At 43.1% G+C, this 20458-nt stretch overlaps 1 protein-coding gene across 1 annotated transcript in view; it reads right to left on the reverse strand.

Moving 5' to 3' along the window:
* The window catches only part of PUS10 (pseudouridine synthase 10), a 70278-nt gene extending 50214 nt beyond the window's left edge, over positions 1-20064 (reverse strand). The window contains exons 1-4 of the mRNA XM_065401524.1: positions 20001-20064; positions 16436-16572; positions 7297-7563; positions 2819-2905 (exon numbers count right to left, since the gene is read on the reverse strand). Coding sequence (XP_065257596.1) covers positions 2819-2905; positions 7297-7563; positions 16436-16561 — 480 coding nt within the window. The 5' untranslated portion in view covers positions 16562-16572; positions 20001-20064. The remainder of the gene's footprint in view (positions 1-2818; positions 2906-7296; positions 7564-16435; positions 16573-20000) is intronic.
* Between the last annotated feature and the right edge of the window lie 394 nt (positions 20065-20458).

The raw sequence follows: 20458 nt of genomic DNA on the forward strand, positions 1-20458 counted from the left end.
CGCACCTATCACATGCGCACTCAGGACAAGGTCGAATTTTCGGACCTCGCCTTCAGTGCCTGGGGTTTTGCACTGTAGATCTGGGAAGCGTGGCAGGACACCGTAATCTCTGTAGCAGGCAAAGATGGTAAGCCGTAGACTTGTGGCTGCTTAAAACTTTAGTAGTACCACTGGCCTCCTTTCACATTGAAAGCAATGCCAGTCTCTGCTGCCAGCAATCGGCCAAGCATGAACTCTGTCCCTGTCCCACCCCCTCGCGGATGTCCCAGGGAAAGATCCCTGTATGCTGCCCCTCTCCCGCATCCACCGCGTGGCTGCAAACCAGCAGTTACAGTTCTGTAAAGGAACTTGCAAGCAGTCCCAATACTAACAGTCCCCTACCTAATTCAAAGCAGGTCATCATGAGCGACATAACTATCCTGAGGATCTTGGAAAAGAAGGAAAGGATGTTTCGAGAAAGCCTGCAAAGACCAGGGCCCTATGCCGCCATGCTGTGCAAGGTAATGATACCGGACTACTTGCTCGTCTCCTGGCGCGGGAATGTCTCCTACTTCGGAGGACCTAGTAAGGCCGCTCTCCCCAGGAACCTGATGAACAGGCTTTCCCATTACCTGCAGGAGAGCTTCGTTGAGATGTCAGTGGAGGACTATTGCTCTATCCCCGGACATATAGACCGGATTTTCATATAGCTGCAGTTGCAGGGACTATAGAGTGGAGCAGCTTGGGCAGCAGAATCATGCACAACCGGACACTGTTTGATTTTTTTTAAATAGTTGGAACTGATTACTTAAGCGCCCAGGGTAAAGAAATCATGAAGCACACCTTGTTCTTATTGTTAATATTCCAGTTTTTAAAAAAATAAATGTTTAGATGTTTAAAGCACTTACCGCTTGATCCTTCCCCTGAATCTGTGTCCGGGTTACATGCTGGGGAGGGTTGGTAGGGGATCTCTGTAAGGGTGATGAAGAGCTCCTGGCTGTCGGGGAAATCAGCTTGGTAAGCGCTGTCGACTGCCTCGTCCTCCTCATCTCCTTCCTCATCTTCCCCGTCCGCTAACATGTCCGAGGAACCGGCCGTGGACAATATCCCATCCTCAGAGTCCACGGTCAGTGGTGGGGTAGTGGTGGCGGCCGCACCAAGGATGGAATGCAGTGCCTCGTAGAAACGGGATGTGTGGGGCTGGGATCCGGAGCGTCCGTTTGCCTCTTTGGTCTTCTGGTAGCCTTGTCTCAGCTCCTTGATTTTCACGCGGCACTGCGTTGCATCCCGGCTGTATCCTCTCTCTGCCATGGCTTTAGAGATCTTCTCATAGATCTTTGCGTTCCGTCTTTTGGAGCGCAGCTCGGAAAGCACAGACTCATCGCCCCACACAGCGATGAGATCCAAGACTTCCCGATCAGTCCATGCTGGGGCCCTCTTTCTATTCTGGGATTGCACGGCCATCTCTGCTGGAGAGCTCTGCATCGTTGCCAGTGCTGCTGAGCTCACCACGCTGTCCAAACAGGAAATGAGATTCAAACTGCCCAGACAGGAAAAGGAATTCAAATTTTCCCGGGGCTTTTCCTGTGTGGCTGGTCAGAGCATTCGAGCTCGGACTGCTGTCCAGAGCGTCAACAGAGTGGTGCACTGTGGGATAGCTCCCGGAGCTATTACCGTCGATATCCATCCACACCAAGCCTAATTCGATATGGCCATGTCGAATTTAGCGCTACTCCCCTTGTTGGGGAGGAGTACAGAAGTCGAATTTAAGAGACCTCTATGTCGAACTAAATAGCCTCGTGGTGTGGACGGGTGCAGGGTTAATTCGATGTAACGGCGCTAAATTCGACATAAACGCCTAGTGTAGACCAGGCCTTAGTAAAAATGCCACAGGCTCTCTAATGATCACTAATGTCCAGGACCTTCATCCCACTATGTTTACTGAAAAATTGTACTCCACCTTAGATAAGAGATTTATCTTAAGTATTTATAGGTTGCCATTCACAACAGTTAATCTCAATGCCAGTTTAGAATAGAAGGCAGATGCACACTATAAAACATGTTGTAACTAATATACTTAATACAGCAATAGTTTTCATTACCACTATATATTGTAATCTGTTGTTTTGCCCAAAATTATTGGAGTGTCACATCTGTCCATTTTCTGCTATTTTCTAAACACGAGGATAGGAATGTAAACAGTTCAAATTTGACTAGACTGTCCACAAATTTTAGTACTTCACAACTGCATTCAGATTTCCAACAAAGCATGAGTCAAGTAGCCAGGAAGTCTACTAAAATAAAATATGTACTTTTACCTCTTTTACAATGTTACACAGTTAGAGTTCATCTTCAAATTCTTTCATTTGTATTCTGCACTACCAAGTACCATCTATTTCAGGAAAGGTACCAGCTGTGCTGTTCCTTCCCCGAGACAATCCACACTGCAGTGCTCAAGTCTTCACCAAAGGGAACTATACACCAAGGTTTTGAAGAAACTCCTTTTAGTTTTCAGATTTAAAGAAACTCATCCACTGAATATTGGAGTCATTCAGATATCTTTTTAATTAAAATAATACTTGGCAGGAGGAATGGGAGGATAGACTTTAAAAAAAAGACTACAGTCTTTCTCTAATCATTTCTGAAAAAGACTTCATGATTAAAAATAGCATTGCTTAACTTATTCTTTATTTTTAGTGCATATTTAAAGGTACTATTTTATTTTGAAGCAAAATCAATTAAATGTAAGCCTTCTCCACTTCTTATGTTCCCAGGGCACATTCTTTGTTCTTACGCGTTTAAGTTACAATGGTCAATAGAAGTATCTGTAAACACTTACCTCTCTAACGGACAACTGTGGTGGGAGCGACACAGAAAATACAAAGCTAGTAAACTGGTATTCAGCAGAATTAACCTTTTGGCACACCTAAAAGAGAAGGATATGAATCCTCAGTAAGGGAGTTAAACTGATAATCTTTTATGATATTCTTTATTCTAGTGCAAACCTTCTATAACATTACTTTTTGGTATACATTCACATATAAAATGACCATAAGCTCACTAAATCCTACCCAGTTAGAGACAGGGTTTTTTAGGTTTCTTTAAGGACTGTAACTTGCAGGCAGATTTTATATTATTGTCACAGTAAACCCTCATTGTTATGCTACTATAAAAGAAACCCAACTCAATATTTTATGTTAGGTTTCAGAGTAGCAGCCGTGTTAGTCTGTATCCGCAAAAATAACAGGAGTACTTGTGGCACCTTAGAGACTAACAAATTTATTAGAGCATAAGCTTTCGTGGGCTACAACCCACTTCTTCGGATGCATATAGAGTGTAGCGAATCATAAAAATAAGACTAGGCTTGGCAGAATTAGATTTTTTAAAATAATTTCAAGGGATAATATAGATGTTTATGTTTAAACATTTTTTTTCAATTTTTAGCGATCTAAATTTTTCAAAGCTGTGTAAAACTGGGGGGAAAGGGGCAGTCAGATAATCATAGAATCACAGGGTTAAAAGAGACCGCAAGGGTCATCTAGTCTAGCCCCCTGCCAAGGTGCGGGATTTGTTGTGTCTAAACCATCCAAAACAGATGGCTATCCAGCCGCTTCCTTTTGAAAACCTCCAGTGAAGGAGCTTCCATGATTTGAATCTATTTTGCCCCACACAAAGCACCCTAGTAAATAGACTTTTAAATTATTTGAACTCCATTCACTTTTCACTAATGGCCACCTTGTTTAAACCTTGTTTAAACACCCAGTTTTGGAAATGAAGAGCAAAAACATGGTAATCTTCTAAAACTTTAACTAGGTCTACTTTAAGGTACAGGCTATGATTAATTTAAAAAAATTCTGATGCATTAAATTAGGTTTGCTTAAAGTCTGGCCTAATTTGCTACTGTGACTGCTTACAGTACATTATTTTTATATTACTATTAATTAAGAAAGAATATTCATTAAGAGGAATATTTCAGAGCAACACTTAGTAATTATTTAATGGCAGTAGACACTGCAATTCAAAAAGTTAAAACTTTGTAACTATTAAAACACAAATTGTCAACATCACATCACAAATATACAGAGTTAATATCCTTAAATTAAACTCTAATAAGTTCTCAAGCAGCATTTTTCTTACTTTGCCTATCTGTAAATTTAGATTATTATTAATGAATATATTTTTTCATTGGTTTATGTGTATACAGCGAAATTGACATTTACACCAAAAAAAAATCTAATCCTTGCAAGCCTAAATAACACTTATTGAAGGGAACAATCCCACAGTCGTAGAGGAATGAAACAAATATAGTCTAACTCCATCTCTCGCTGTTGCAATTCTACAATAACGCAAATGCAGAAGTCCTTAGGATAGTACACTCACAAACATATTACTTTATTACTTTGAAGATTATGAATTACCCGAGATAAAATACTCTCTCTTTTATTTTAAAAGCAAATGCCTACATTATTTCAAGATTAGTGTGTAATTTTTACAAATATAAGAGGCAGCATCAGAGCCCAAAAAAACTAGCAGGCAGACTTTGTCTTTCCTATCTTTCCCTTTTTTACCCAGATACAGTATGTCCATAGGTACAGAATATATGGCCACTGCCTCCTTTGGCAGGCCCCACACATTGAGTGAAGCCTGTTGCACAGGTGAGCTCCTTCCTTAGGAGGCATCTATTCGCATCCGGTGGGCTCCCTCTCCTCTCAACTACCATTGTTGCTTCTCCTCGCTGGGAAGAGTGAAAATCCCAGTGGTATCCCACCCGCAAATTGGGAAAAGAATATCCTAGCGTTGCTCCCCAATGCCCAGGCCTGAAGAAGGGGAGTGAAAATCCCAACAGCAATCAAAAGCAAATGCTGCTGCTGCCTCTCCTCTCACCCTGCACGTCTCCTACCCATCCCCCACACGTAACGGTCACGGCCCCTACCACCCTTCCTCTCTCCCCTCAAATGCTGCCAACCCTAAGTATTAGAAAACCATGAGTCTGCTCTCAAAAAATCATGAGAGAGTCTTAAAAATAATACATTTTCAGTTCTTTCTCTTATCCTTCCGCTGCTGGAGCCCTCAGGGTTGCTGCTGCCTCTCTGCCACCCTATCCACCCATCTGTGCAAAGGTCTCCTGATGTCTAGGAAAGCAGCAGGAACAGGAGAGCACTACAACAGAGCACCATGCAGAAGTGTGTGACAAGCACTAGTTGACGTAGGGAAGGAAGAAGGATGGCAGCAACTGATTTTTGGGAGCAGGGCTATAACTGACTTTGGTTGCAGGGAGGGGAGTATCTAATTATTGGGAGAGAAGCAGTAACAGTTTGGGGATGGGGAACAGGTGCTGGGGAATAGAGATGGGATGAGGGGAAGGGAGAATGAGGAGCAAGGGTCCCTCTAAGCTGCACGGTTATATGGCCATGCAACCTGCTGGCAGGCATTGTAAACAACCATGTGCCTGTTGCAGAAGGGAGCTGCTCTTCTCTGAGCTGTCCCTACCTGTCCCTCCCTCTGGAGAAATGAAGTGTGAAAGGGAGCAGATAGGTGGTGAAAAGGAGGCAATAATGAACATGGAGCACAGAATGAATGAGGAGGGAAGGTAAGTCCAAGGAGCGGGAGGAAGGAGAAGGAAAGAATGAGTAAAGAGGTAGACAGAGAGATACACTGAGCAATCAAAATGAGTTATTTTGATACTCAGTCTTTCCAGAATCTAAGCTAACCCCTAATTCAGAATCTTGAGAACTTCAGTCTGTATCTGCTACTTAAATATACAGCATCAGATATTTAACTAACTCCTATTAAGCACTGGCTGGTGTAATACCAGAGCTGCTAGCTACACACCTCTGCTGGAGTTCACAAACATATTTGGGGGCACTGTCCCAAAATCCACATATTTTGGTAACTGTTAAAAACATGTTTGCTTGCAGTGTTGTTGTAGCCATGTTGGTTCCAGGATATTAGAGAAACGAAGCGGGGGAGGTAATATCTTTTACTGGACCAACTGCTGAAGGGCTCTGAAGAGCTTCTCTGTGTAGATCGAAAGCTTGTCTCTTTCACCAGCAGAAGCTGGTCCAATAAAAGATATTACCTCCCCCACCATGTCTCTCTAAAAACAAGTGGTAGCATTCCAATTAAAATCAATACTGTATGTCAATTGCACTGTTAGGATAAGGAGTTTCTCTTAAGAAAGAATCAGTCTTGGCTGTTTTTTAACCAATTGCTGTCAGGTTTTCTATTGCCACTCAATGGCATAACTTTAAAAAGTCAACACTAAAAATCTGGTCCATAACGAAGAATATATTTTGCCTATGAAAAAGGAACAAACTCATGCACTGTAACAATAGAAACTGCACAATTCTATCTGGTCCCAGTTTATTGGCTATGCTGAATCCAATGTTCATTCTACTAAATAAACTAGTCTTATTTATCAACACTAACATCAAAGCTTCCACTCAGTTTTGAAAGCCCCCCTCCACATTTCACTCTGTTACCCTAGCAATTTTATCCTTCATATATGGTGTTTATAATGCTCTTCACACTATCTTTTCCCCTAATTCACAGTCATATTTTCTCTGATAACTTGTATGCTTATAGTCTTTTGTACCACCAAATTACTTAACATTTTTCCTTAGTCTGTGGCTTCCTAAAGATAAGAATACATTATAAGGGCGATTCGTGCTGCTTTACAACTCATCTATCCAGTAGAAATAAGCACCTAAGAGAAATCCTGAACAGCACAGCACCATCAACTGCATTTCATCCCTTATTTATTCTCCAGTCACAAAGCATAAATAAAGATGGGCTCACCATCTACAACCACATTGTAGTAATACTGTATGCATGTACCATGGAACTGCTGTCAGCCCTTTGCTTTTGAAACATGATCACGGAGGTCTGTCTGAGGTCTAGTTAGATTAGCTTCAGGAGACAGTTGAAGGTTCACCTGTTTTCTCAGGCTTTTTTAGTTACATTATAGCAAGGCCAGGGTAAAATATGATCCTCAGCAACCCACGGGTAATTCCCCTTTGTTGACTGTACATGAGATACCCAGACACCACGCCAATAGGCGTTATTTAAGTCGTTAAATCAGTAATTGCAGATGAGGAAACAAACCTAAGCATTTCCCCATCTGCTCTTGATTTAAGTTACACAGAGTATTTTAAATCTAGATGGAGCCACTCAACTACATATGGGACTGAAACTGATTAATGATTTAAAAAAAACAACAATTACTAAATCACAGGGTTTCCACTGTAGGATTCTACCAAACACACATTTAACAGCTCATAGAAAAATGTGTCTACAGAGCAGGAAAAGATCACTTACCTTCTTAACAAAATCTATCTCGCAGAACTCCTGAAGAATTCCCAAGCACACGTTGCAAACCTTCGGAGTAGAGTTCTCCATAGCAACATTTACATCATCTGCCACAGGGGTCTGCTGGAGGGCCCCATTTTGATTCAAATCCTCAGCCCCTTCTCCCATGTTCTCAAGTCTGATTCTCTTACATGGGGGGTCAGCTATTTCACAACAAAATTTGTCCTCTTTTTCTTTATTGTACTCCAGGAATTCAGGCAGCTCTCTAAGCAAATCCTAAACAACAAAGAAATGAACAGTAAAATGTGTGCGTTTGCTTCACAGCTAACACACAGCTTCTCCCTCCTATGTGTAAGACTCATATATGCAGGCGGTCCTACGACAAGCACCAATAACTCCAGTTCCAAAAGGTGATATTAACTGTTCTAGTTTAGCTTTAAGTAGTGCTTATAATTACTAGCTTTTCATAATCTGTGTTGAAAGATTTATTTGCAGAATTCAAAAAATTCAAGTTGAAATATTACAACTGTAAATGGTACACAGAGAAATTACATTTTGCTGAACAGACAACAGACTTCTTTATAGTATGTAAATAACAGTAGAAGCACTTTACTATGGCCCTGATTTTCAGAAGTCCTGTGTATCCATAACTCCAGCTGAACTCAGCGGAAGCTGCAGGTGCTCACTTCTGAAAAACTAAACCCTGTGTAACTTAGAGTATGTTGTCATTTAACATCTCCATTTCATTGTCCAATAATTACAGTAGAACCTCATTAATTCTCAGTTTGTTAATCTACAGACCTAATAATTCCCTCTGAAAAAATTAGCAGACTCAGGCAAGTCTCAATAAAGGTGAAATAATATGTGCTGCAATGAGGTCTCATATCGCTCAGACTTCAAAAAATTTAAATTGTATTTATGTGCAATAACTAATATACTACTACATACATAGTTACAACTAAACAACCCTTGCAATAAAATTGTATTTTGAGATGCAGTATCATTAATTTATTTTTTTTAAATCACATTAGTTTGGCTTACTCACTAATTCCCAAAGTTTAATAATTTACATGGGCAGTGAATTAGCAAGGTTTTGCCATATCTTGCAAGAGGAAGAAATGCAATTTTGTCTAGTAGCTAGATCATGGGATTGGGAGTCAGAAGTTCCGCATTCTATTTCTGGTTCAACCACTGACTTGCTGTGTGACCTTGGGCAAGTCACTTAACTTCCCCCGTGTAACAACGTCTCCATCTGCAATGTGTTATAAAGACTAGCAAATAGAGAGTCCTAACTCAGAGGAGTTGTGAGGCTTAATTATTTTAAGCACTTGGAAATCTTGATTGATATACATTTTCTGACATAGCTACCATACTTCCTGTGTGTGTTTTTTGTTGCCTGATTTTAGGAAGTTAATATTATTAATTTGGATAATATGGGTTATAGGCTCGCCAATTTATCTGATCAAAATATAATAAGGTTCTTGTCCCAGAATCAGGCTACACAGAGTTTGCAAGGACCGTTGGGATGTATGAAAGGTCACACACTCTGAGACCAATGTAGACTTAAAGACTTTTATTGAGATAAATGGAATAATAATCAAATAGTAAAATAATCAGAGTTACAAAGGCAATAATATTATTCTAGAGATATATGTGCTATTATATACTATAAAGCTTTTGATTAATATACTCACACCCTTCTTTGATAACCTGGTCATAGAATATCAGGGTTGGAAGGGACCTCAGGAGATCATCTAGTCTAACCCCCTGCTCAAAGCAGGACCAATCCCCAGACAGATTTTTGCCCCAGATCCCTAAATGGCCCCCTCAAGGATTGAACTCACAACCCTGGTTTAGCAGGCCAATGCTCAAACCACTGAGCTATCTCCCCCCCCCAAAGTACCGCATGCTAACCGACTGCACCACTGGAGACAAAGACATAAGAGACAAAGGACCAGCCTCGCCTCTGGCATGCCAAGAGAGTTCTGGTCCAGCTTCCTCAATTCTTGCGTGGGAGGTGCAGCGCTTAGGAGAAGCTAAAGAGCTAAAAGCTATCGAAGCTAACTTAGAGTTTTACTTAACTAACTGACTTAAAACTTACAGTTAAGAACTAACAGACTAATGGACTAATAAACAAAGAAGGCTTGAAACTTGAAGCTCATAAACCCTGAAGCTTAGAACCTTAGAAGCTTCCTTGGCATGGTGGGTCACTGCTCTTACAGAGCTTGAGTACTCAGGCCCTCCTTCTATGTCCAAACTTAGTTTCCTCACCCACAAAATGTTAGGGTACCATAGGCTGGTATGTTTGTACGTACTGATGACATACACCTCTACCTCGATATAACGCTGTCCTCAGGAGCCAAAAAATCTTACTGCGTTATAGGTGAAACCGCATTATATTGAACTTGCTTTGATCCACCGGAGTGCACAGCCCCGCCCCCCCAGAGCACTGCTTTACCGCGTTATATCCGAATTCGTGTTATATCGGGTCGCGTTATATCGAGGTAGAGGTGTACATACATATTAATAACATTAGATCATTCTCACATTTGTTATTTCTGTCCTACCCGGTTATTTTGGTTCTTTCCTTGTGGTGTTCCTGTTAAATTTACAGAGGGTATGCACTTAGGAAGCCCCCCATGCCAACCTACCTCTACGTATCCTTTATCTATCTATGTTAAAGGTCGCAGCCATATATGGACCTTATGCTTTCTCTCATCACCACCTATATAGGTGAAAGGTCGCAGACATATGTATGCTAATTTTGCTTTAGCTCAACATACAGGATGTAGCCTGTAGGTCCCTTGCGTTACAGCCAAAATACTTTTATTATAATAGATTTATAGGTTTATATTAAACAAATACTCAAACCCATAAGAAAATAAGAAATCCATAAGAAAATATATATAGGCAAGCAAGCAGGCTAGCCCTATAGGCTACATTTTATAAATACACACATCTGACCCAGACTCATCTTATATTCCCTAGTGCTCAGACTTTTGTCAAGGGGCGGAGAGTCCTGCCTCCACAATGCTACCTTAGGAGAGACAAACTGGTGGCTTTAAATTCTAAAAACAACTTTCTCTTGGAACAATAACATTTTCAATTTAAAGATTTAGGGTCATTCTCTCGGAAAGGTCGTTAACTAAAACTATTATCATTAATCACTTATATAGTGAAATAAACTTACATGGCACTTCAAAGAGTGAGGTATGTTCCTTGTCCCAAACAGTTTAATTTTCTAAGGACCTGATCCTGCAACTGATAGTGTGCAGGCACAGTAGTCCACCTAGTCAATGTGGCCCAGAGGACTGGGCACTGTATAGAATTTGTGAGACCTGGGTTCTAACTCCTGGCTCTACAACTAGCCTACTGGGTGACTGTGAGCAAATCACTTCACTGTTCTATGCCTCAGTTTCCCTATGTGTAAAATGGGGATAATGACACTGAATTCCTTTGTAAAGCACTTTGAGATCTACTGATGTTAGGAACTAGGTATTGAGAGCCACAATAGAGTTTAAGACAGACATGACACAGGACAATAGCATAGATAAAGGAGGGCATGGACAGCACTGGGGAGTAGAGGATTCCTTGACAAATTGGGTTTTAAGGAGGAATTTGGAAAAGTAAAGAGAGAGATGAGAAGACTAACAGACAAGAAGTGGAAAACTATTTCAAGCAGAGGGACAGCATGAATTAACCTGGGAGTGGGAGAATACGAGGGAGTAGTAAGGAGAGATGATTATGAGAAAAGCTGGGTAGAACAATTAGAGGAGAAGGAAATGAACATAGATGTAGGCGGAGGGCAAATGAGAAGACTTTGTAGACAAGGAGGAGGCAGGGTGGATAAAAATCAATGATTTTTTTTTAAAAAAAAATCCTATTTTATTTAAATCTTTTTTTAAATTTAAATGAAATAAAAGTTTATTTTTAATAGAGGTAAATCTAGTTACAATTAAATTTGAAACTGACAGCCTGAGTTAAGGCCTAAACTTTTTATAATCTGTTAAAATCACTTAAATTAAATACAAAAACAATATTAAGCAGTACGTTTGCTGTCAAATTTTAAAGGAAGTCTAACCATTGAACTGATGGAAGCCCCTGGCTGAGCACCTAGAACCAGAGTTTGCTGAAGCACTAAACTAGATTTTGACAGCCATAACTTCTTATGCAGGTGCAGAGAGTATTTTTTTTTTCATTTCAGTTTACTCAACCAGTTCAATTCAATGACTAGTTCATTCAAAGTTAAGAAGCCAATTAGAAGATGAAAAGCTGGAAAGCTTGTTTTCCTCTTCCAAACTATGAATAAAAATTAGGTGTGAGAGGATGAGATCTACTAGTTCTAAAATCTTGAAGGACATGGTGACCAGAAACAATCAGTTCAATTCACTAACTACAGATAATATTTTCTTTGTTAAATAAGTTAGTTTTAAACACAAAACATATTATGATAATTTTTTGATAAAACTTTTCTTATATATACAGCACATTTAAGGTAGTTTTATTTAATTAAAAATTAAAATGTTGGTTTGGGGCATTTTAATTTCATCTTAATTTCTATCCAAATACAGCTTGACATTAATTGTTTATTTATGATTTATCATCTAGTAAATAAGAAATGCATCATTCACCATTTTCTAACATAATAAAAATTAAGAATCTGAATAGCTATATAATTGCTAAGTAAATATGTACAGATATAGTGTTTCTTCCAAGTTAGCAAAGCGAAGCACCAAATTTAGTGTAAAGGCTATATTTTGTTGCAAATCCACATTTTAACGGATACCAATGAGAATCAAACTTTTCTTTTGGAAAATAACTAAAAGTACAAACGCAAAATGATTAAAATGTATGATTTAAGTGAAGTTTTCCTGCTTGCTGATTTAAATCATGAGTCAAATCAGTGATTTAAATTGCTTTGATTTAAATCAAACCATCTTGGGAGGAGGAGTTTGATATGATAAGAGAAAGGCGGCCAAAGAAGAGATTCAAGTGTGTGATGATGACAGGGTCAGAGCAATAGAAGTGGAAGATGACTTTAGATTTTGGCCTGGGATGTGGGGAGAGTGGTGGGGAGTACAGAGAAAGATTAGTTATCAAGTTGACTAATGCATGGACAAATATTGCAGGAGCAGAGACAGGGAAGAAGTGTTGGAACTCAGTGAGAGACTGGATGTGGGGAGAAGAGGAGAGAGAAAACTCAAAGATGACACCAACATTGTGAGTCTCTGAAGTAAAGGATCCTGGAGTTGTCAATGGAAACAGAAGGGAGATGAGAAGAAAGAACGAGGAGTACTTGTGGCACCTTAGAGACTAACAAATTTATTTGAGCATAAGCTTTCGTGGGCTAAAACCCACTTCATCAGATGTATGCAGTGGAAAATACAGTAGGAAGATATATATACACAGAGGACATGAAAAAATGGGTGTTGCCATACTAACTATAATGAGAGTAATCAATCAAAAAAAAGATGGTGGAGTTGGAGCTGAAGTAAAGATAAGCAAGTTCAATTTTGGAGAGTCTGAGTGGTCAGACATCCTAGAGCAGTGGCCCTCAACCTTTCCAGATTACTGTACCCCTTTTCTGGAGTCTGATTTTTCTTGTGTACCCCCAAGTTACACCTCACTTAAAAACTACTTGCTTACAAAATGAGACATAAAATACAAAAGTGTTACAGAACACTATTTCTGAAAAATTGTTTACTTTCTCATTTTTACCATATAATTATAAAATAAATATTGTACTTACATTTCAGTGTATAGTATATAGAGCAATGTATACTGTAGCAATGTAGTCTGTATGAAATTTTAGTTTGTACTGACTTCGCTAGTGCTTTTTACATAGCCTGTTGCAAATCTAGGCAAATGTTTAGATGAGTTGATGTACCCCCCTGGAAGACCTCTACATATGCCCAGGGGTACATGTACCTGGTTGAGAACCACTGTCCTAGAGGAACAGAGAAATCTGGGAAAAGGAGGAGTGTGTGAGGGTGGAGAGGTAGATTTGGAAATCACCCACATATGGAAGCTACCAGGGAAGGGGATGACCTCTCTGAGACAAACCGTACAGAGAAAAAGAGAACAGGGCCAAACACAGAACCAGAGGGATGCCAACAAACAGGAACAGAGATGTGGATGAAGAGACATAAGAGAAAAGGCTGATGGAACAGCCAGTAAGAACTGAGGAAAATCAGAAGAGAACAGATACCAACAAAGAGGGTAGTTTAGAGCAGTGGTGTCCAGCTTGTGGCCACAGAGACTCTAAATTGTGCGCCTGGCAGGCAGACGTTCGAAGAATGTGTGTTTGATGACAAACTGAAAGTATGTCCCCAAACCAGGCCCTGTGATATTTAAACTAAAGTTCCTCAATCAGCCCCATCATTACAAGGAGGGCGTAAGGGGCGCTGCCTCCTATTGCTTCCCCTGCAGCAGCTCTGATATGAGCCATTGGTACTCTGAGCAGTTGCTGTCCCTTCCCTGCTGCAGCTACTCAGCAGCACCCAAACTGGCCACCTACGGCATTGCCAGGAAAATAGGAGAGAGCACTTCTAGCTAAAATAACAGGAGTACTTGTGGCACCTTAGAGACTAACAAATTTATTAGAGCATAAGCTTTCGTGGGCTACAACCCACTTCTTCGGATATGCATCCGAAGAAGTGGGTTGTAGCCCACGAAAGCTTATGCTCTAATAAATTTGTTAGTCTCTAAGGTGCCACAAGTACTCCTGTTATTTTTGCGGATACAGACTAACACGGCTGCTACTCTGAAACCTGTCACTTCTAGCTACTCCATTGCCTGCTTTCCTACAGGAGCCCCAGCGAGAGCAACATAGGAGTTTGACTGGTTCTGCATGAGCCTAGGAAAGTGTGTCGCAAAGGGTAAGTACCCTGCCCACATGCAGCCACCCAGTGCAGCCCACAAGGGGGGTGGAAATGAGAAGCTGAGAACTAACAATTAGTTACAGCTCCTTGATTCTCTGCCCCTGCACTAGTTAGAGCACTACTTAGTGGCATCTCCATCGGGAGACCTGAGCTCTTTCTGTGCTACCTAAGTGGGGCAGATCCTCTGGCCTGTTCTACTCTATTTGTGCCAAAGTACTGATTATGGCCCACTGACCATTTTGAAATAAAATATTTGGCCCTTAAGCTAAAAAGATGGAAACCATTGGTTTAAAGTTTGAAGCATCATACTGAAATCCCAATAATCTCATGGACTACAAATTCAAATCCTCTAAGGTCAGCTATGCCCATCATCCCTCTGAATTTGATAACTGAGTTCCATACATGTTATTATATAGGGGATCATTTGTAAGATTTAAAAACCAGAAATCCTTTCTAGTCTGTGTGGACAAAAGAGATGTGTGCCAGTTAATGGTCCCCTTACACCCAAGAGGTGGCCGCATTTTAGTGGTGTGGGTATGGGAACAGCCGTATTATTTAATATATCATAAGAATGGCCCTACTGGGTCAGACCAAAGATCCATCTAGCCCAGTATCCTGTCTTCTGACAGTGGCCAGTGCCAGGTGCCCCAGAGGGAATGAACAGAACAGGTAATCATCAAGTGATCCATCCCCTGTTGCTCATTCCCAGCTTCTGGCAAACAGAGGCTAGGGACACCATTCCTGGCTAATAGCCATTGATGGACCTATCCTTCATGAATTTATCTAGTTCTTTTTTGAACCCTGTTATGGTCTTGGCCTTCATAACATCCTCTGGCAAGGAGTTCCACAGGTTGACTGTGCGTTGTGTGAAGAAATACTTACTTTTATTTGTTTTAAACCTGCTGCCTATTAATTTCATTTGGTGACCCCTAGTTCTTGTGTTATGAGAAGTAGTAAACAACACTTCCTTATCTACTTTCTCTATACCAGTCATGATTTTATAGACCTCAATCATATCTCCCCTTAGCCGTCTCTTTTCCAAGCTGAAAAGTCCCAGTCTTATTAATCGCTCCTCATACGGAAGCCATTCCATACCCCGAATAATTTTTGTTGCCCTTTTCCGAACCTTTTCCAATTCCAATATATCTTTTTTGAGATGGGGCGACCACATCTGCACACAGTATTCAAGATGTGGGCGTACCAGGGATTTATATAGAGGCAACATGATATTTTCTGTCCTATTTTCTATCCCCTTCTTAATTATTCCCAGCATTCTGTTCGCTTTTTTGACTGCCACTGCACACTGAGTGGATGTTTTGAGAGTACTATCCACAATGACTCCAAGATCTCTTTCTTGAGTGGTAACAGCTAATTTAGACCCCCATAATTTTATATGTACAGTTGGGATTATGCTTTCCAATGTGCAATACTTTGCATTTATCAACATTAAATTTCATCTGCCATTTTGTTGCCCAGTCACCCAGTTTTGAGAGATCCTTTTGTAGCTCTTCGCAGGCTGTCTGGGTCTTAACTATCTTTAGTAATTTTGTATCATCTGCAAATTTTGCCACCTCACTGTTTACCCCTTTTTCCAGATCATTTATGAATATGTTGAATAGGACTGGTCCAGAACAGACCCCTGGGCGACACCACTATATCATTAAGGCTATTTCCATTTAAGAACTTTTCCATCTACTGACAGTAAGCTTGAATTTAAATATATGCATAGAGAGAATGATTTACAACTAAATGTTTTGGACCCAATTTAAATGTAAAAAATAATGCTTTAAATTTACGAAAATACTATTTAATAGCTTTTCATGATTAGTAATGGAGAAAAACTTATGCAAGGTGAATTTAACAAGGCTGCATGAGATGACTTCCTGGAAACTGGTATCGTATTGAACCTATTTTCCTGTACTATACTATTATTCACTTTTAGCAATAAACTTGACTCATATTGGTTATTTGGTCTCTTGTGTATATTTCATAACATACCGAAGTTTGGTCAAGCAATTGGCTATACAATATGTCAACAGTATTCTGATGAATAGTCTATCAATAAAGCTACATAGTATCAGAAGATTAGTAGTATTCATTTTTCATAATTTATTCTACTAAACCTCTTCCTCACAGGCATGTATCTTGTGTAAGGATCTGCATATTGAATCAATAAGTCAGAACTATCCCAAAGAAAACTTTTTGTTGTTGTTTTTTTAAATACATCTTCATGTTCATATGTTTTAATTAAAAATAAAACAGGAAACCTTGTATGGATGCCTGTAAGATGCCTGTAACCCCACACAGCAGAATCTGAAAACACATCGCGGGCAAGTGCCAGTATTCAGTAATAGCTGAGCAATGGATCTGTTCTTTTCTGTCAATGCAAACATTCTGGATAATCCTAATTAAAAATAAAATAAAACAGGGTTAGTAAGTGATTTTCATGTTTCACTGCTAAACATAATCTGCATAGAAGAAAACAAAGTTAGAAGTATCGCATCATCACCCAAACAACCCCCCCTAGAATAAACATCATTTGGTACAAACAGTACAAGGATTCACACACCAGAACAGTACTGGGGATCATTGCACCAGTTTATAATTCTCATAAGGCTTAAATGAAGTTTTGTCTTACGTCAGAAGCATCATTTGTTTGGTGAAGTTAATCTATTCCTAGTGACCATTTTTGCACATTACACTTGTTCATTATTTGTAGTCACAGGATTATTGACCCAAGAGAAAATAGCTCTGCTGCTGAAGCCCAGTAGTCATAGCTGTTTGGGGGGAAAATACACAGACTCATAGACACTAAGGGCAGAAGGGTCCATCGTGATCATCTAGTTCAACATTTTTCAAACTGGGGTCTGCGGACCCCTGGGGGTCCCCAAGGGAACTCCAGGGGGTCTACGGACCCCGCTGATCAACTCCTCCCTCTCCCTCCCTCTATCCTTCAGAGGCTACTGAAGCCAAACCAGGAGATTTTAATCGGCGGTGCAGTGGGGCTAAGGCAGGCTCCCTGCCTGCCCTGGCTCCACGCCGCTCCTGGAAGCCGCCGGCACATCCCTGCAGGCCCTGCAGGAGAGGGTCTCCGCGCTCTGCCCCCGCCCCTAGTGCAGACTCCGCAGCTCTCATTGGCTGGGAACTGCAGCCAATGGGAGCTGCAGGGGCAGTGCCTGCAGGCAGGGGCAGCATGCGTGGAGAGCCCCTGGCCCCTTGCCTAGGAGCCACTGCCAGAGAGATATGCCAGTGACTTTCAGGAGCTGCCCCCCCTCCCACACCCAAACTCCCTCCCAGAGCCCTAGGGTGACCAGACAGCAAGTGTGAAAAATTGGGACGGGGGTGGGGGGCAATAGGAACCTATATAAGAAAAAGACCCAAAAATCGGGACTGAGATTGGTAAATTTATGGAGAGGACGGTATGATGAGACTGCCTAGACTGGCAAGTGGCCCATCTGTGACTGCTATTAGCAAATATCCCCAATGGCTAGAGATGGGACACTAGATAGAGAGGGCTCTAAGGGCTTGTCTATACTACTGTTTAAGTCGATGTAAGCGATGTCCCTAAGGGGTGTGAAAAAACCACACCCTGAACCACATAACTTACATGGACTTAAACCAGTGTCTACACCAGGTGTCGGCAACCTTTCAGAAGTGGTGTGCCGAGTCTTCATTTATTCACTCTAATTTAAGGTTCTGCGTGCCAGTAATACATTTTAACGTTTTTAGAAGGTCTCTTTCTAGAAGTCTATAATATATAACTAAACTATTGTTGTATGTAAAGTAAATAAGATTTTTAAAATGTTTAAGAAGCTTCATTTAAAATTAAATTAAAATGCAGAGCCCCCCGGACTGGTTGCCAGGACCTGGGCAGCGTGAGTGCTACTGGAAATCAGCTCGCATGCCGCCTTCGGCACGCATGCCATAGGTTGCCTAGCACTGGTCTACACCATGCTATATCAGCAGGAGACGCTCTCCCACTAACACAGCTTCCGCCCCTTGTTAAGGTGGAGTAATTAGGTGGATGGAAGAGCGCTCTCCCGTCGACATAATGCATCTTCACCAGATGCACTGCAGCAACCCTCATTTAGTGTAGTGGTGAAGACAAGCCCTACGTTACTACAGAGAATTCTTTTCCAGGTGTCTGACTGATAAGTCTTGCTGACATGCTCAGGGTCTAACTCAGAGGTGAGCAAACTACGGCGGCCCGCAGGACCCTCCTGCCCCACCCCTGAGCTCCTGGCCCAGGCAGCTCTTGCAGCCTGACCCGGTGCTCTGTGCTGCACGGTGGTGTGGCTGGCTCCAGCTGGGCAGCACGGCTGCCTGTCCTGGTGCTCTGGGTGGCGTGGCCGTAGCGCCGCCAGCCACTGGTGCTCCAGACAGCGTGGTAAGGGGGCAGGGAGGGTTGGATAGAGGGTAGGGGAGTTCGGGATGGTGGTCAGGGGGTGGGGGTGTGGATAGGGGTCGGGGCAGTCAGAGGGTAGGGAACAGGGAGGTTGAATGGGGGCAGGGGTCCCGGGGGAGCAGTCAGGAAGGAGACAGGGGGTTGGCTGGGGCGGCGGGGGGCAGTCAGGGAGAAGGGGGGGTTGGATGGGGCAGAGGTCCCAGCGGGCAGTCAGGAATGAAAGGAGGGGTTGGATGGGGCGGCGGGGGGCAGTCAGGGGCGGGGCGTCTGGGGGCGGTCAGGGGGGTTGGATGGGGTAGGAGTCCCAGGGGGGCCGTCAAGGGGCATGAAGCAGGTGGGGTCGGATAGGGGGCGAGGGCCGGGCCATGCCTGGCTGTTTGGGGAGGCACAGCCTCCCCTAACCGGCCCTCCATACAATTTCGGAAACCTGATGTGACCCTCAAGCCAAAATGTTTGCCCGCCCCGGTCTAACTAATCACCATATTTGGAGCCAGGAAGGAATTTTCCCTCAGCTCAGGTTAGCAGAGACCCTGGCGGCGGGGGGGGGGGGGGGGTTCGCCTTTCTCTGCAGCATGGGGCCTGGGTCACTTACAGGTTTAAACTAGAATAAATGGTGGATTCTCTGTAACTTGAAGTCTTTAAATCATGATTTGAGGACATCAGTAACTCAGACAGAGGTTAAGGATCTATTACAGGAGGGGGTTGGTGAAGTTCTGTAGCCTACGATGTGCAGGAGGTCAATAGATGATCCTGGCCAAACCAACAAGCCTGCTCAGGCCTGCTGCCAGGGAGTGGCGCCCTCTGACGGCTTCCCTTTCCTCCCCTACCAGAAAGTATTATTCTGTATGGGCAGGGAGAGGGGACATGAATTCTGCACATGCACAGCGGTGCAGAATTCCCCCAGGAGTATCCCTTCTGACAGCATCCACCCCATTCAACTGCATATGGGGACATCTGAATGCATGTTTGAGGAAACACTATAAGTTCTTTCATACGAAGTTCATACATGAAGGGGAAACCCTAACACAATTAACCATTCAGTGTGTATGTAGGTATATGGGGGGGGGGGGGGGCGGAACCACACGTGTAAGTGTATCTATAGGGAATTGACCCTACCCCGCCCTGTACAAGACGAGTACGCACAACCAGAAGGCAGTGGAAAGCGTGCACATCCCGGGGGCGCTGAAGGGCATGCCTACGGGCAGGGCTGCAGACCCCCGCACGGAAGTGCTGTTTGCGGCACACAAGGGGCACCCCGCAGCGCCCCCGCTAGTGGGAGCACACCCCGGGGCTCCACATGTCCCCGTTCAGCACCGCGCATGCGGGTGAGCCCCTGCCATGGGCTGAGGGAGCTACACACCCGCGGTGCAGACCCTCCCTATCCCCATGGCGGGGGACCCTACGCCGGGCCCAGGGGCGCCTCCTACCTCCTCCGCCCGGCGCAAGCAGCGGGAGCCTTTCTTGATGCCGGGGGAAGCATTAACTCTCTGCCCCTAGAGCGCGGCGCGCATTCCCGTCCCCCCGGAAACAGGCGTCCCAGCTGGAAGGTTCCGGGCCCGCCGCCGCCATTGCTCAGCCCGGGATCCGAGGAGGCAGCGGTCGCTTCTTCCGCATCGCGTGCCCGTTTCCGCCCGCCGCTGACAGTCCTGCCGGTGTAAGGACACAAACAGCTCCCAGCGATCCTCAGCCCTAGTCCGGGGGAGGGAAGGTCTCCGGACCGCGGAGACAGCACACCCGCCGAGCTGGGGAAGGCCTGAGCAGCGGCAGCCAGAGACGTCGAGCCTCAAGCGCGGCCTGGCCCGGAGTCGCCGCACCCTCCGGCGGATGAACGGCTCGGCGCTCCCCCTGTCAGGCCTGGCAAGGCTGCGATCAGGTGCGGAGGCTG

The sequence above is a fragment of the Emys orbicularis genome, chromosome 3 (assembly GCF_028017835.1).
Source record: "Emys orbicularis isolate rEmyOrb1 chromosome 3, rEmyOrb1.hap1, whole genome shotgun sequence".
In the NCBI taxonomy this organism is placed as follows: domain Eukaryota; kingdom Metazoa; phylum Chordata; order Testudines; family Emydidae; genus Emys; species Emys orbicularis.